The sequence below is a fragment of the Chinchilla lanigera genome, unplaced genomic scaffold, assembly GCF_000276665.1.
Source record: "Chinchilla lanigera isolate Chin_1 unplaced genomic scaffold, ChiLan1.0 scaffold00007, whole genome shotgun sequence".
Lineage (NCBI taxonomy): Eukaryota > Metazoa > Chordata > Mammalia > Rodentia > Chinchillidae > Chinchilla > Chinchilla lanigera.
The window spans coordinates 1296677-1314124 of NW_004955408.1; the positions used below are offsets into that span (position 1 = coordinate 1296677).

Below are 17448 nucleotides of genomic sequence, written 5' to 3' on the forward strand. Positions count from 1 at the left end.
CCTGCGCGTCGGAAAGCGGCCCCGCTGGCGCGGACGGCGCGGACTGCGGTGCGGGGCGGTGCCCTCGCTCCACTGGGCTCTCCCGAGGCCCCGCCGCGGGCTCAGGGTCGGTGCTGGTCCGAGGTGGTCGGACACAGGTCCCCACCGCCTCCGGGTCCGAGCCTGCTCGCCAGGGTCTCTACCCGCGTCTTCACGTGGGGACCCGTGGGGCCCCCAGGGCGGTGCACAGGCCAGCCTGGACCCTCTCCGTTCGTTCTCCGCGGGTGCCCGGGCCTGGCGCCGGGCTCTTTAGCCGGCTGCTCGAGTGCGCCGGGCCGCCTGGTGCCAGCCCCGGCCCTTGATGAGCCGCGCGTTCTGCCGTCTCCCCAGGGTGACTTCCGGATACCTCCCACTCACGGGCAGGGGCTTCCGGACCCACACCCCCGGGGCACCCGTCCATCCCCGCAAGGCCTTGCTCCTGCCTGCCGCCTGTGTAGGCGCCACCCTGGCCTTGAACCCCGCTCTTGGGAGGCAGCTTGTCTCAGGGGAAGCGGGCCGGGGCTTCGTGGTCGGTCTGACCCCTGGTGGGGGCGAGGCAGGGGCAAAGGCGGGGAGCCCTAGCCCTGGGCCCGGCCTGCCCCTCCTTGACAGCCTTGCCCCAGCCTGCCTTCTCTTCTCCCGTGCCCGCCCCCCCGGACGTCTGAGCTCCTCTTGGTGGCTTCTGGTCAGTTTCTTTCCGCAGGTCAAAATCTGATCAAAACCCATCACACAGGTAGAAACCACCAAGGTGTGACACCCGTGAGCTTGGGAGAACGACTGAAGGACGCCGTGTGCGTGCTAAGTCTACCAAAACGAGACCCTGCTCTGCGTCGCCCCTGCACCCTAACAACACGGGGGAAGTGATGAAAGCTTGAAAAGCAGGACTACAAATCCGAGGGCAGTGGAAGAGTAGGACTTACAGAGAGAAAGGAAACTGCCCTGTTCTCAGGTGCCACCATGTGCCCGGCTGGAGCTGGGGCAGAGCGCAGGTCCCAGGGGACAGGTTGCGCCCTGTGGGCTTGGAGCCCAGCAGGGTGTGGTGGGCACAGGGCCAGGGCGGGGGTGCCCTCCCTGAAACGGGACTCCGTGCGGCCCTGGGCCACGCGGTCAGGGAAGCGGGAGAGCTGGGCTGAGCGCCGGGAGGCAGGTTACGGGCGTCCCGCGGCTGCTGCCGGAAGAACCCCAGCCTGCTCTCGGCCTCCTCCTGGCCCTGGCTACTGCGGCCAAGAAGGCCCTGGGGCTCCGGGCCTGGCCTGTGGCTTTCACTGTGTGCTTGTCTGTCCGTGACCGCCCTCCCTCTCTCTGATAAGCTGTCAGTGTGCGAGAGGCAGGTTGGCGCGGGGCAGTGTGGCTGCTGAGACCCAGCGGCCGGAGGGGAGAGGTTCACTCACAGACGCGCCTGGGCACTGTAGGCTCAGCTCTGGGGGAAGAGCGTGGCCAAGCAATGGCCGGTCACAGAGGCCCCTCGAAGCGGCCAGGAGCAGAGCCGGGGTGGCCCTTGCAGACAAGCCCCGGGGAGCCACAGTTTGGGACACCAGGGAAACAGCGCACAGCCCTCGGCCGTCCTGTGACTGATGACAACTTCGAGACGGTCCCGGGTGCTGGACAGGGCTGTGCACGTGCTCGCTGCCCTCGGTCCCCGTAGCACCGGGCGGCAGGGACTGTAGTTGTCTCCTTGTCACAGCTGGGGAAGCTGAGTCGCGCAGCAGGCTGGGGCAGGTCCCACGCTGGAACTGACGCAGTGTGGAGTGGGGACCTCACCCGCCTCTGCTCTCGGCCCAGACTCAGGGCAGGGAGCAGGGCCGCTTCTGCAGTTACCCCCAGCGTGGGAGACGAAGGCAGCCTTGTCCTCCGTGCTTCTGCCCAGTGTTGTATTCAGCGGCACGGTGAGTCCTCCCTGACCTGAAGCTGGGTTCTGGGCATCGGCCAGCTGCCTGGGGGCACCTGGGTCTGCAGAGATGTCCACAGCCCCGCAGGCCGTGGGCCCGGGAGGGACGGGAGACGGCTCAGGTGGTGTCTTAGAGTGTACAATCTTGCACTTGGTGCTGAAGGAGGGGCTGCTGCACCGCCGTTCTGCGCCATGTGACCTTAGTCATTCTGACCCTGATAGTTTGTACTCCGTGATAAGGTAACTTCCCTTCCTCCCTCCCTTAATTCCTCCCTCCCCTCCCTCCCCCTCCTCTCTCTGTCTTTCTTTGGTCTGTTCATTCTTCCTTTCTTTCTTTCTTCCCTCCCTCCCCTTTCTTCCCCTCTCTTTCCTCTCTCTCTTTCCCTTCCTTTCTTCCTTCTTTCCTTTTGTCCTTTTTCCTTTCCTTTTTCTCCGTGGTCCTAGAGGCTGACCGCAGCGCCTTGCCCAGGCCACCGTGCCAGGGAAGGATTCTTTCTCTGAGCTGTCTCCCAGTCCTTTGTAGTCTCTTCTGAGAAGGGGGTCTCGCTAAGTCGCCCAGGCTGGCCTTGAGACTTGTGATCCTCCTGCCTCAGGTTCCGGAGTAGCCGGGATCACGGGTGTGTGCCACCGTGCCTGGCATGAGAGTTTGGTATCTTGAGCTGTGGCGAGCGTCTACGTTGCCTCCAAAGCATTTGTGCATGGGACACACAGATGCAGACTTCCTCCTGGGAAGCCAGCAGCCTCTCCCAGGCTCTGGCGGGCACGGGACCCCTTCCAGGCCCCCACTGCAGCCGTCCAAACCTGACTCCCAAGGGGCCGATAGAGGCCTGCTTTTCTCTGTTTAATTCTGGGCTCCCCCAGGAGGGCAGGGGGTGAGTGGTGCACGATGCCCTCGAAGCCTCCAGACTCTCAGCCCCTGCCTGCTCCCTGGGCTTTGCTAGGGGTCCCCCAGCCTTGCTGAGCCCAGCAGAGGAGATTGTTTCTGGGAGGTGTGGGGAGAAGGACCCGCCCAGCACCTCTGCTCCTGGCCTGCGGCCCTCCCTGCCCTGCAACCAGCGGGGCCTGGGTCCCAGAACGGCCCCTTCCTCTCTTTGATGATGTCATCAGAGCCGCCCCTGCTGGCACCCACCCGGGCACTCACAGCCCCCTGGCTGGAAGTCTGCTGACCAGAGGCGAACTTCTCCGTTGTCATGCAGAGCCGCAGCCTTCCTTATTGTCTATTCCAGAAGAGACCTGGCCAAGTCTGTGCATAAGCAGAGGGCGCATTGCATTGTATTTCCCCAAACCAGGAGCCCGTGCCCTCTCCCGAGCAGGGCTGCGGCTTTGAACATTTCCCCCAGGGTTTAACGGCTCCAGGATCGATCTCTCGGACAGGGCTCAAGGACGTTGTTGGGGCTTCCCCTCCTCCTGCAGCCTGGACACCAGAGGGCGGCTTCTCCCCCGCCTGGGCCTGAGAGCTGGAGGGGGAGGGGCGCAGCGCTGGGAGGACAAGCCTGCGGGGTGGTGACTTGCCCACTTCCGGTTGTTCATACCCTCCAAAGTGACTCATTCCTTCAGTCCCGGATCCAGTAACTCTACCCGGAGCAGACATCCTCTACAGCAAACGTGAAGGTCCTGAGCCCCTACAGGGGCTGGGAGAGCCGTGGGGAGCAAGGCCGGCAGGTGCAAAGGCCCAGCGGTCCGACGGCTCCCTGCTGGGGAGGCTGCTGCGGCCCGGCATCAGGCGAGGCCTTCAGTGGGACTCCAGGTGCAGCCGGAGGGGAAGTCCCTGGGCGGGGAGCGAATGCCTTTCTCCTCTGAAAGGACTCGGTACTCACTCATTACTATGCCCTTTTCCCCACACATGCCCTTCCGCTAGCTAAAGCATCCAGGGTCTGGAGGGGGATGTGGGGATTGCGGGCTCCAGCCGTTGCAGGTGGCAGGACTGCAGGTCCGAGGGAGAAAGGGGCTGATGCAGGCAGGGGGAGCGCGGGAGCTGGGAAGGGTGGGACCTACTCCAGAGGCCCAGGGGGCTCCGGGGGCTTCAGGCAGAGGGCAGAAGAGGGCAGATCCGCTCCACGTGCTGGCCGCTGTGAAGACTGGTACTGGACAGGGCATGGGCTGGGTGTCTCTGAGCCCCCACCCCCCCAGCGTGCGCCTCTCCCTGAGTGGGAGGAAGAGCTGTCTGGAGGCGGCCTCTGCCTCCGTCTGTCAGCTTCCCTGCCCCATCTGCTCCCCCTGCCCCATCGGTCAGCTCAGTCCTGGGCAGAAGCACTGCGGCTGGGTCCCCTGGGGATTTTGCTAATTGTTCCTGGGGTCCCCGCCTCCCAGATGGGCCCTGAAGGCTTCCAGCCCAGGCTGGTTTGGGGGAGCTCTGACTCCCCGCTGGGTCTGGGCGGCGGCCTCCAGGGGCAGAAGGCTCCAGACCCTGGGTGCCGTGGCAGCTTCACCGCACGCTGAAAGGCTGGTGAAGCCCCGGGCTGTGGGGACAGGACCTCAAGCCAGCGGACCACAGGGACACTGGGGACTCCGCCCACCTGACATCCCCCAAACTGCGTCCTAGCCGGCTCTGTTCCTGCTGTACTCAGACAGAGGGGTCAGGTCCCGTTTGTGGTCTGGCTCCGCCGCAACGGGGCCCAGCCAGCCAGTCAGGGATCTCCTGGCGCATGTGCCACAGGGGAGGGCAGCCGCCGGGAAGACGGTGAGCAGGCACCACGGCGAAGGCCCTGAGCCCAGCCTGCCCTCCCACTCCCTGGCCCCCTGCTCAGAGCGTCTCCCACATGGCCCCACCAGCTCCCTAGCTGCCACCTCTGCCTGGTTCTCTAGCCCATCCCAGGCTTCCAGAGGCCAGAGCGCCCAGCCCCAGGCCACACTTTGCTGCCTGACACCCAGGGGCTCTGGCCACCTGCACCCCCACGCCCAGCATGGCGTGGCCTGGAAGTGCCTCCATTCATGGACCTTGGGGCGAGCAGCGGGGTTTCCGGGGTGTCTGGCAACCTCTAGTCCGGAGTGAGGAAGCGGCCCAACCTGCCCTGTGCAAGGCTGCCTGCTGAGGACGGAGGGCAGGCGAGCTGGGGACCCCATGCCGCACGAACGGACACTGCCCGGGAGCCCGGTGGGGCCAGCCTGCCCCTTCCCCACTTCCCACGAGGATGGAGCCCCGTCCTTCCCAGAGCCTCTGCCGCCCCTTGCTCAGGCGGAGCTCCCAGCCCCGGCCCCAGGCCAGGGTCTGGTCCCACAGCGGGAGGGCGACCATGGCCACGGCTTCAGGGGCAGAGTCCCGGGAAGTACACCTTAGACCGGACCGCTTGCGGCTGCCCCGGGAGGCCCTGGGAGTACAGGGCGAGGGCTTCGCGTAGCCTTCACCTTGGGTGCTTCGAGAACAGCTCCAGGGCTTTCTCTCTCCCGACTGGATTAGATGGAGTCCATTGTTCAGTGGACGTGAACAGGCTCAGCGGGCCCTGTGGTGTCCGGGGGGGGGGGGCCAAGGTGGTGGTGCCCCCCCATTCTGCATCACTCCACTCCTCACACATTCCTCCTGTCCTCTCATCCCGGCCTCTGAACCCCAATGTTCCTCATTGTGACCCCTTCATTCTACTTTCCACAGAAGACCCAGGGTCCCTGTCCTCCCTGCCCAGACCCCCGTCCTCTGATTTCTCTTTGCACATTTGGAGTCCCTCTCCTGACCTGCATGGTCCAGTCTCAGGGCCCTCTGCCTCCTCCTGTTCTGGGGCCCTTCCTGCCCCCATCTATATCTGGGGTGTGCCTTGATGCTTCTTACCCCGGGACATTTGTACGTGCTGCTCCCTCTGCCAGAGCACCACCCCTACTTCGCAGAGCTAACTGGTCCTCATTTGTCTGCTCTTGTGAGAGAAATGCCCCACCCTTAGGAGAGCCCAGTCCCACCTGGCAGACTCTGCATTAATACACCCTCTGGTTCCACACTGCTCCTTCAGAGCCCTCCTCAGCATCATCGTGATTGTGAAGCCATTTTGGTTGCTTCTAAGTGCCACTCCTCAGCCTCCCTCCCCAAGTGGGTCTAGAGGGCACCCACCTCGGGCTGTAAGGAAGGAGCACCCAGGCCAGAGCACATGGTGGCTCCAGGTGGTGACTCCATGCTCAGCTAAGGTAGAGAAGTCCTGTGGAGAACCTAGGAAGGACCCGCTCGCCGCAGGCCTGGGGTGAACATTCATACACCAAAGTGCAAAAGTGGGAAAGCGACGCTCTCTTTAGTTCTTTAGTCTGACGTCCCCCAACCCCAGGATAGGAGCAAAAATGTCACTGGGTCCCTGAGAGCTGCTCAGGCTCTTCCTGTTCAAAGCCTTTTGCGGCATGGTCAGGTCAAGCCCTGTATCAGTCAGCTTTCCGTGGCTGTGATAAAGAACCTGAGAGAACCAGCGTAAAAGGAGACGTGTATTTTGGCTTATGGTTTTAGAGGTCTCAGTTCATGGTCCCTGGTCCCATTGCTTTGGGCCTGTGTTGAGGCTGAACACGATGGTGGGAGCACATGGCAGAGCAGAGTGGCCAGGAGTCAGAGCGGACAGGAGGCAGGAGCCAGGGTCCCTTTCAGGCACACCCTGTGACCTCACCACCTCCCACTGGGCCCCGCCTCTTCCACCTCACCATAGGCTGGCAGTCTAGGCCCTCGGCACGTGGGACTTGGGGAAGAGTCAAGATCCAAACATTGTAAGCCCTGACACAGGGCTTGGTTTGGTCTCTTTGGGCTGGGAGACAAGATCCTACCGGCAGGGCTTCAGACCACAGCAGGTCATCTCTCTCAGTTCTGGAGCCCGGAATGCCAAGCTCAGGGTTGCCAGCCGCTCTGCTGCATGCACCTTGGAGCGGGGCCGCGCTGGCCAGCTTGCTTGCTGTGGGGCATGTGGAGCCTCCTCTTGGGCTTTCTGGGGCCGCCTTCTACTCACGTGGACCTCTGCCCTCTCCGACCTCAAGCAGCCGCCGGCCTCAAGCTGCCTGCTTTCCCTTCCTCCCTGGCTCTCAGGCTATCTGTCCTCTCCCTGCCTCTACTCCCTTCTTCAGGCGCGAGTTCAAAGCTCAGTCCAGAAGGAGAGAGGAGCACCGCTCTGCATGGGTGCAGGTTCAGGGGACTCAAGGGGACCCCCCAGCCCTGAGTCGCGGGGACCGTCTGATCTTCCCCTTCCCCACAGGACAAGAAGGCCATGGGGAAGGGAACCAGATTATAATCTGAGGGTAGGCTTGCTGGGCAGGAGCTCCCATGGCAGGCTGAGAGCTGGGCTGTGGTGGCATCCGCTGGGGACCCATCAGCTCCTTCGCTCTGCCCTCCAGCTGGTGCCGTCTTTACCCACAGCAATGGTGACAGTGGTCTGGGCTCCTTGTCTTCCGGCCCCGCGTGCCTCTCAGTTCATCCATCATGCTTGGATTTCCTTGTTAATGCTGATTTTCTGGAGCATCTTCCTGCTGTGGGTGATTTGCTACCTGTCTGTAAGCAGCAGTTACAGTTGCTCAGATACAGATTCTAAACATCGGGGTGCGGCACACCCAGGGCCCTGGCCTGAGGGGGCGGAGCGCTCCGGGAGGTGCAGCTTGGCTGTATCTGCTCCCCGAAGGGATCTGGCGTCCAGTCAGCGGCCTCTGGGCTTGGTCTGCACACACGGCAGTGCGAGACTGGTCCACGCCTCCCGCTCAGTGATGGCACCGATGGATTTATTATTCTTTTGATGAAAATGTCCGAGGGCCTGCCTCATGCTTCTGTGCTGGGGGCTGGGCGTGCAGGACGAAAGTATAGATTCTGGAGCGGCGCAGTCTAGTGGTGGAAAGCTCAAGATGCCAGGGCCACAGTGCTCCGTCAGGAGGCAGCAACTCCAAGGCTGACCTGAGGAAGAAGAGGGCCTGGCCAGCCCATGAAGGAGGCGGCTCGAGGGGCTGTTCCCCACGTGCTGCGTGTGCAGCAGGAGGGTGGGGAGGAGCCTGGGGGACAGAGCCTCCGGCAGCCCCAACCGGTTCTGACCTGGCCCGTGTTTCTGGAAGGTCATCCGGCTGTGTGGTGGAGCGGGAAATGCAGCCCCTATTTTGTGCTGTAGATCCTGTGACATCTGAGGAAGCCCATGAGCCTACGGACACCTGCTCAGAATAATGGTTTTAAATGCAAAATTAAAACACACAAGGAGAGCAGGAGCTCACCAGTTTAGTATGCCCAAGGCCCTGGTACATCCCCTAGAAATGCCCCGCCCTAATTAAACAAACAGTCTCAGAAGAGTAAAGCACAAAGGAAGCCAACGATATGAACTGAGCCTCAGAACAGAAGCACCCACCTTTGTGCTGTAGCAAGCACTGCCCTTCAGACAGTTGTTAGACCACGTTGTTTAGGAAACAGTGGGGAGGAAAAAAATCTGCACGTGTGCCGCAGCTTCATTTCCCCGGTGCCTTTGGTCTGCGACTGGCAGGGCTGTGGACGGCGGGTCCCAGCAGTGTGCAGAGCTGACACCACAGCCAGAGCAGCAAGGAGGGGACCGGTGCGGGACAGTCCCAGCCGCTCTCCCGTGCTCCCTCCCGGCAGCTGCTGTCATCCACATGGGTGGCAACGGCGGCGGGGTGGAGATCGGGATGGGCGCTGAGGTTGTTCGGTGGTCAGGCTGGGGAAAAGTGACCAAGAGGGACTAGTGGGGGGGGGACCTAGGCTCCCACCTGGGGCCTGGGCAGGTCGCGGTGCCCTCTGCACAGCCTGTGGGCCTTCGATTTCCTCTGAGGCCTCCCTGGTTGTCTTTCAGGTCAACGAAATCTACCACGATGAGTCGCTGGGGGCCCACATCAACGTCGTCCTGGTGCGCATCATCCTGCTGAGCTACGGGAAGGTGAGTGAGCACAGCGTGGGGCCTGCCTGCTGGCCACGCCCGAGCCTCCACTCTGGGAATGAAGGGGCCCCGGGGCGGCCCAGCTCCAAGTCACAGCCACACCTGGCTGGGCCCGCGTGAGAGCAGCGCGCTGTGAGTGCAGAGGGAATCAGGCTGCCGCGGTCTCTGCCGAAAAGACTGAGAGAGGCTGGGTCAGGTGACGTGGAGCTGAGCGCGAGGCTGCACCAGGGTGTCCAGCTCCTGGCCCTGGGATTAGGGAGGGGCAGGTGGAGGTTGGGGCTGTGAGGTCTGACTTGGACATGGCTGATTTTATAGGAAAGACACACACACAGGTGATTGCTGTCTCTGGGAATTGGCCAGTGCTAGGAAGGGCAGGGTCAGCTCCTGAGGTCAAAGCGTAGAAATCCGTGGTTAACACGCCCCCTGCTGACCGAGTCCCTTCCACCTCCTCTCCTGCCTTGCCCTTTCTGCTCCTCCGCCCCTGCCCGACCCATCTCCTCTTGCTGTGAAGCTTGGAACCCTCTTCTCAGCAGCACGCCTGGGTCTCTGGGTAAAAAGCCACCAGGGTAAAAAGCCACCAGTGGTGGAAAGAAAGGTGAAGTGCAGGCAGAGAGAGACGGAGAGAAAGAGGAGCCCGTGATTCAGCCAGCATGGACCAGCTCGGCATGACCCTCAGGGGAGTGGTGCCTGCTGTGACAGCACACCTACAGAGGAAGACACTGAGGCTCAAGGGGATTCAGTGGCACACCTAGGCGAGCAGCCAATGCCACCCTCTGCCCAGGAGTCGGGCTTCTCACTGAGAACTGCGGCCGAATTCTGCACCCGTGGTCTGACTCGGTGCAAAGAAATTCCACTTGTGACAAGATCAGACATAGCTTGTGTGGAAATTATGTCAAGGCTTAAATGCTTCTGCTGACAGACAGAGAACTTCAATGCCAAAAACCAAAATCAAACTGCACACAACCTACAGGCACCAGTGTCAAGCGGAGGGCAGTGAGGGTCCAGGTGCAGAATGCACCCTGTGAAAAGCAGGTCCCTTCCTGCTCCTGCACCCACAAAGCCCGGTGCTCAGAAGAGGCTGACACTGGCCTCGGGAAGGACGCTTGTGCTGGGTCAGTGCGGCCTAAGGCAGCACAGAGCATTGCAAGGTGACCTGTCGGGACGAGAGAAAACTGCTGCAAACCTAACTGTGGGAGTCTCCTCTCAAGTCCGTGCACCAAATCCTGCAAAATCGGTAGCTGTGTCATTTTCCCCTTGCCATACAAAAGGGTTCGCCTTCTTTTGTGGAATCATAGAACACTTAAAAATTACAGGGGTATTTAGATTATAGAGGAAACTTCAGTGAATTTTCTACAGCAAGAAGGACTAGGTCATGTTCTCTGATTAAATGCCCCCAATGTGATGGTGAGGGTGATGGGAGAGGAGCTATAGGTCTAAAAACAGTCGGGTCCATGTGGAAACGCTTTAAAACCCTGCTGCGAGGGAGACGTTGGGGCTGCAGTTGCAGACAGTTCGGAAAGCTCATAAAGACAGCAGCACTGCAGAGCAAAACTTCTGCGCTGGCAAAAATAGCCTATCCGATTCTCTGTGTACAGGTGATTTTAGGGTAACTTTGAAAACCGTGAAGAACTTGGATTGCTTCCATGGTTATGGCACCTGCGGTCTGTCCTACATCCTGGGGAAAGGAGGAGGGAAAAGCTGCCCTGTGGACTGGCTTGCGTTCCCCACCTGGCCGCTCCTATACTGGTTAAAAGGAAAAAATTCGGAAATTGTGGAGGTTTACTGTTTGCTGATGTTGGCAAAGCCCTGGATCTTATTTGGCCTAAAGACAGCCTGTCTCTTCCAGTCTTGGCTGCTTGCAGAGGCTTCTTTATCAGCTCATCCCTGGCAGACTGTACTGAACTGTCCCTACCCTGAGCCATTTCCTTTCTTGTTTTCGTGAGGAGTGTGGTCACATCAGGACTGTCACAGAAGCTCAGGGTCTGAACATGAGGATCGCTGGCAGGGAGCTGGGGTCCTGGGGAAACCGAGCGTTTCCCAGGGAAATATAAATGTTTCAAGTTTGACCCCACACAGTGCAGGACACACCCTCCATCCCCAAACTGAGATGGGAACTTGGGTTTTTCACCATTTGCAAAGTTTTCGTAAAATTACCACTTAATGGGCAGACCACCTGTTTTTGCTGGTACAGTCTTGTTCAGTTCAAGGAATTGTTCATGAAAGGCAAAACAACGCCGCAGAAACTCATCTACCACTCTGAAGTCCTCTAATTCTGTCTTTTTTTTTTTTTTTTAAGAAAGGGTCTTGCTATGCAGTTCAGGCTGGCCTTGAACTCACTGTGTAGCCCAGGTTGGCCTGGAACTCAAAGCAATCCTCCTGCCTCAGCCTTCCCAAGTGCTGGGATTACAGATGTGCGCCACCACGCCCAACCTGAATTCATTTTTGTAGCCAATGTGACCCAAATGTCTAAAGCTGCCGAAGGTACCATGTCTGTGACAAAGTACAGAAGTGTCCCACTTCTAAAAATAGACAAAGAAATTTAAGATATGAAGCGTGCGCTTGAATAATGTGTAAAGAGAAACTCCTACCATGGTGCAGCAGGGCTCACCTAGGAACGTGGGAGTTGTTCACATCAGGAAATCCGGCCCTCTAACTCAGTCATCAGCTTACTAAGGACAAATCCGGACAGCTGGCAAATATTTTTACTAAGGGCTTCTATGTGCCAAGTGCTGTGCTGGGATAGTCAGGGACAGGGCTGTCCCAGGGCTGCCAGGAGGGACATCAGACACGGAGCCAGTTGAGAGCGGGCTTGGGACTCAAGGGGGAGACCGCGCAGCCCATCCTCACTCAGGGTCAGAGAAAGTGGGGCGGGGGACCCCACTGCTGAGAGCTACAGGTGGAGTCCGTGTGGAGACCCCGCTGCAGGCTGGAAGGCAGAGATGCCCAGGGATGAGGTGCTGCAGCAGCACAGATGGTGCACAGAGGGAAGAGGCCCTGCACCCCACGGCTGCGGAGCGAGCTTGCTCCCTGAGAAGGCAGCTTGGAGCAGCTGTGTTGCTGAGGAGGCCCCCACCTCCAAGTGTGTAATGGCCAGTGGGCACAGGGACTTACAATCTTGGTCCCCAAGGTGGCGCTAATCGGAAGGGCAGGGTCACGGAGGGCTCCTCTCTGCTGCCCTGAGATGAGCCTGCCCGCTCCTCCTCTTACTCCTGCTCCTGCCTTTGTGAGCTGCCTCACCACAGCCCAATCAGGGGGGCTGCCTGAGCTTGAGCTTGAACTCCCAACACGGAGAGCCAGGCAGCCCTCTTCTGCTTTTACAGTTAGCTGCCTCAGGTATTTCATGACAGTGACGCAGAGCTGATGGGAAAGCGCAGGAAAGGCTGGCGTGGGAGGAGCTGAGAACAGGAGAGGAGGGCCTGGCGCAGCAGAGCGGGTGCACTCCCTGCCGCGCGGTGCTGGAAGGGCCTGGCGCGACCCCAGTGGAGGTGACCGCGGTGAGGTCAGGATGAGGAGCCTGGGAGGACAGCCCAGAGCCTGAGAAGTGGGGGCTGGCTGAATGCGGGAGCACTGGGCTCCCCTGGGGTGACCAGGCAGACGGCAGAACAGGGCTGCTGGCTCCACAGCAGCTGCAAGTCGCTTGTTTCAAGAATCTGAGGGAACTAGTGACAGATGGTAGCATGACAACCAAAATTTTCAGTTAAGTTGGAAAAAGAAGCACATTTACCTAAAAAATGTTCTGCACAGCTGATTCTTTGGATGTGAATAGATGTTTATACAGGAAAATAGAGGGGCCCGGTAATGCTGGTAAAACAAAGGAAAACAGGTGTTCTGAGGGCAGCATTCCCAGAGGCGCGCTGTAGGAACAGGCCCGGCAAGCTTCTCAGCGGTGACTGGACCGCGTCCTGGAGCCTGTTTCTCCCTGGTGCCCTTGTCCTCATGAAGGAACATTCCGCAGAGCTTGCTCCGAGGGGTGCTGTCCGGAGGTAGTCACAGCAAGATTGGAATCTAGGAAAACTACTGTGGTTCTGGAAACCCTAGACAGATTTATGCGACATGAAACTAATATCGGGAAAGGGAAGACAAAATTGTAATTGTTTGCTGCTGCAGATCTGCCAGGAAAACTCAAAAGAACGCACTGTGAAATATGTAGAGTTAATAACAAAGTCTGGTGGCATCACTTCAGGACAAGACAAATTCTGAGAAAGGAATTATGGATGATCTCATGGTTGTGTCTGTGACCCCAGGGATGCACTGGGTGACCCAGCCCGTGGGACACCAGCGTGTATGGCTGTCATTGGCTGTGACATCATTATGTGGTGTGTGAGCATATAAGATAGTCATACAAAAATCAGTAGCTCGGGTTTGAACCAGCAACAGCCTGGTGCTTTGTGTAGCTGAGAGAGAAAACATGCCTGTATGACAGTAACCAAACATATAAAGCACCTGGCATGGTGCTAGCAAGACAGTCCAGGCACTACAGAAAGAAAATTTCACATTTTTACTGGTAGGAGAAAGTGAAAATAAATGAAGAAATACATGCTGCTCTTTCTGGGGAGATAGATTATGGAAGAAATGTTGGTTTTCCCCAGGTTAAGAATTGGAAGTCTGATAAAATGATTCTCTAAGGTTTATTTAGAAACAGTCAGGAATGGCTGAGGAACCCTTGGAAGCCCCACAAATGGAAAGAGAATTGCTCCAAACATCTTGTGATGTAAAAAGTAATTAAAGTAACACTGTATTTGCATAAGCATGAACAGATAGATCAGTTGAATAAAATGGCTGAAATTCCCTTCCTATAGATAATTTAACTTTTGATAAAAATGGAACGGTTATTAAGCATTACAAATAAGTATAAAATAAATTTAACAAGCTGTTAACTATATCATCATATGGTAAATATAAGTTACCATAACATTCAACTAAATCACACAAACTGCTGATTGTCAAGAGTTTTCTAAGCATAAATCTAGTGCAAGGATTTGTAAAGAGGAAGATAGGTATATTTGGATACTTAAAATATGAAACTTCTTCCACTACACACAAATGAAAGGCAAATAATAATCAGAGAAAGCACTTGCAATATGACAAGGATGCCCTAATATGTGAAGAACTATTATAAATCGTCAGGAAAACAAAACTGGCAAAAGAAGTAAGTAGTTAATGAATGAAAAGTACAAATGACTAAAAGAAAACATATGTAAAAATATCTAACTTTACTAGTACACAAATAAAAGAATATAAATGCCAGCCCTGTAGGAATAAGAAGGGGTATTTTCTGCTGTTTTGGATGAATGAATTCTCCACTCTTGTAGTTAAGTATAAACAAGTAGACTCGCTTCTGCGGGAGGAAACATGACCACGTTATCATTGCCTCTGGGAAGTTCTTGATGCCTTGCATCTGGTCATGCATTTCTGTCTGTCTCCTGAAGCGGTGTTCATAGCTGTGAACCCAGCTTTAGGGACAAGACAGTTGTCATGTTCTTATTTCTAAATGCAGGCAACAGGAATTAACTGATATTACCTGATAGCAGAGGTCTAGTTAAACGAATCATGATGAATCTTAGGCTGCTGGCAAATCACATTTTCAAAGCATGTTCAAAGACATCAGGAAATGGTAACAGCATAAAGTTAAGTTTGCTATTTGCTTATTTATTTTTTGAGAAGCTGGATGTCACTTTCCAGTGTGATCTCAGCTTTGTGTGCATGTCTGTGTGCAGGAGAGATTGCACACACAAGTTGTCAGCAGTATTTATTGCTGGACCATAGGCTAAGGAATTGTTATTTCCTTTTTGTGTTTTACGGAATTTTCTTAATTATCATGATAGCCATGGTTTTCACATGCAAAAGAGTGCATGTTTAATTCAATAAAAACTAGTTCACAGAAAAAAAATCCTTGAGGCCTCAGAGCATCCGACAGTACTGTTTAACTGGACTCCAGCACCTGGATAAGCATCTCCACTGGTCCCCCTCCTGTGTCCCTCTTGTGTCCCCATGGGGCTCTGCATGCCCCAACTCTATACCAGACGTCAATGGAGACAGAGGGAACTGGCATCCAGCTGGCACCACCTATCCCGGGGCAGGACTGGAAGCCTCTGTTTCCTGCCTCGTAAGAGTCATGGGTGTGTGTATGTCAGTGCTTACTAGAGAAACAGATTTAATGCAAGATGTACAAATAATAAGGATTTACAGATGGGCTTACGATGGCCGTGCACTGCTGGGTGCGGAAGAGTGCAGAGGGTCTGTCTGCGCACTGGACATCCGAAGGATCCAGCACAAGGCCTAGAGCTCGCCGTCGTGTCCCGACGGTGGACATGACGGAGGCTGAGGGTCTTCGATGGTCCTCAGCTGAAGGGTCTGTGTTAGAAGCCTGAAGATGACACCCAGGGTGAAAGCAGAGACTGGAGGACTGAAGCACCTTTGAAGAGACAGAAGCGAGTCCTTCCTCATTTCCCTTTCATGCCATTCCGAGACAGTCCTCCTCAGCTGTGTCATCACATCCAGACGATGCTGCTTCCATTTAGCTGGGCTTTTCTCATCCGGCTGACATAATCAGTGAACTGTCACAGCGTGTATGTGTGGGGGTGTTAGCTTTCCACCACTGTAACAAAATACCTGAGATAAACAACTTAAATGGTGAAAAGGTCAGAGGTCATAACGCATGGTCACTTGGCTCTTGTTGCTTTGGGCTATCATGGACCAAAGCAACAAATGCATAAGTACAGGGTGGAGGACACTGCTTACTTCCTGGCCTGGGAAGCAGAGCGACACAGGAAGGGGCGGAGTCTATCCCCTCCAAGGCCACGCCCCAATGGACCAACTTCCTCCCACTCAGCCCCAGGTCCTGAGGTTTTCCCACCTCCCTTTCCCACCTTGACACCCAGGGGACCATGCCTGCAGCACACGGGCCTTCAGGGAACATTCCAGATCCAAACAAGGGCAGGAAGCTTGGTGCTTGCTGTTCACTCAGTGGCTTAAGCTGACAGCCTGAGATGCAGGTTTGAGAAGCAGTGCCGAGTGGTAAAGGAAAGACCACTCACCCTGGGGCCGCAGACACAGGAGAAAGGGTGGCCCATGAGAGTGGCTGCAGGGTCAGGCACTCGGCTGGCCTGAGAGGCAGCTCAGCATCGCAGGCCTCCCATGCCTTCCACGGCAGACTGCTCCTCCGAAAACACGTTTCAAATGAATTATTAGAAAAGGCAAATGTGACAAAGAGCGGGATATAAAAAGAAACCCAACCCTGCTCTTTTATGATTAAATTCCATAAATTTCACTCAATTCAGGGGGGCTGATAAACATGTTTAATTCCGTAATTAGCTCATGTGGATACGGTCCCTGTCCCTGTCACGTGCTCAACTATGTGTAACTCTGCGGCCGCACTCAGGTCCCAGGGCGCCCATGGGCCAGGAGAAGAGGGGGTCAGGTCTCTGAGCTCAGCCTCGGCCAGGAGTGGCTGGGGCTCCGCGGAGCTCGCAGAGCAGGCAGCGAGCCGGTGCAAGTGCTGGGAAGGAAGGAGACAGGTGGGGTAGGTGTGGGGCAGGTGCTGGGCAGGTGCCACCCCAGCTGAGCTCTGGGGCCAGGGCCAGGGGCACCCAGCTGAGGGAATGGGCTTCGCTTGTTCTGCTGGAGGGAGCTGAAACCAGGCCGTCTGCACAAGGCACGGGACAGCAGCTCGCGGCGAGGATGAGTTCGGATGAGGTGCCCTGCAAGGGGCCTCAGTTTCCTGTTGAGGAAGGAGGCTCCCGTCCCTGGGGTAAGCAAAGCCCGACAGAACCAAAGGGGCTGCAGCCAGGAGCAGGACAGCCGCATCCCTCAGGGCAGGGTGAACCGCGTAGGGGTGCTGTGAGGCCATGACCTGGTCCTAGGCAGAGCGGCTGCATGTGTATCAGCCTTTGCGTTCATTTCTAATTGTGACAGAAATAGACCAGCTCCTGCCTTCTGCTCCCTCCCTCTCTCCCCTGTCCCCAGGCCCCAGCTCCAGCAGGGATAAAATTGGTGGCACTTGTGTGAGTGACATGTTATTTGTCTTCCAGCTCATGAGAAGCCTCTGAGTTATCTCAAGTTTTTCCTAAAACAACATTTTTCTCCATTTCTTAAAAAAAAAAAAGCAGAAGAAAAGAGATTATCTTATTTTATACAATATGCCATCAGCCAGGGAGCGGAGCATCACCACACTCCAGGGTTGCATAGCAACGGGCTTTTCAATTGATTCGGAGAGAAGGTACCACACAGCTACTCAACTGTTATTTTAAATATTTCCTAGGACGACGAGAATCAAAGCAATGAGAATCAGAGACTTGGGGACAATGGGAGGAAGACGCAAGGTGTCTGGTTACGAAAGGCCGGGTCAAGACAGGATGGAATGAATGCTTGTCGGATCTCTCACTGTGCGAGGTGAAAGGTCAGACAGCCCGCCCGAGTCTGGCGAGGCTGAGAGGAGGTGAGGGCTCGCAGGCGGAGCGCGGCCGAGCCCCAGCCTGCAGCCCAGCCGTGGGTGCGAGGGCCAGAGCCAGGGCCTGCGAGGAGGCGGCAGGGGCCCTGCAGGCCCCGGAGCAGGGCCGGGAGGCACAGGCGCGCTCCCTCCTGCCTCAGCCTTCCCGCCGGGGCAGCCCTGGGTCCCCAGAAGGACGGGGCTCTGGGGCTGGGCCGGCCCCTGGGGTGCTGGCAGCGTGTGCACCCTGCCCGGGCCGAGAGGGAGAGCTGTCCCCCTGGGCGGGCGCGGCCGGGGCACACAGC

General features: G+C 57.0%; 1 protein-coding gene and 1 long non-coding RNA gene across 2 annotated transcripts in view; one reads left to right on the plus strand and one right to left on the minus strand.

Moving 5' to 3' along the window:
* The window catches only part of Adamts2 (ADAM metallopeptidase with thrombospondin type 1 motif, 2), a gene marked incomplete at its 5' end in the record, with an annotated part of 209321 nt that overhangs the window by 138851 nt on the left and 53022 nt on the right, over positions 1-17448 (plus strand). Inside the window, one exon of the mRNA XM_013507291.1 lies at positions 8632-8715. Coding sequence (XP_013362745.1) covers positions 8632-8715 — 84 coding nt within the window. The remainder of the gene's footprint in view (positions 1-8631; positions 8716-17448) is intronic.
* On the minus strand, positions 13330-16965 carry LOC106147301. The gene is made up of 2 exons (XR_001232136.1): positions 15585-16965; positions 13330-15313 (listed from the first exon to the last, which is right to left on the minus strand). It is a non-coding gene; the product is annotated as an uncharacterized LOC106147301 (long non-coding RNA).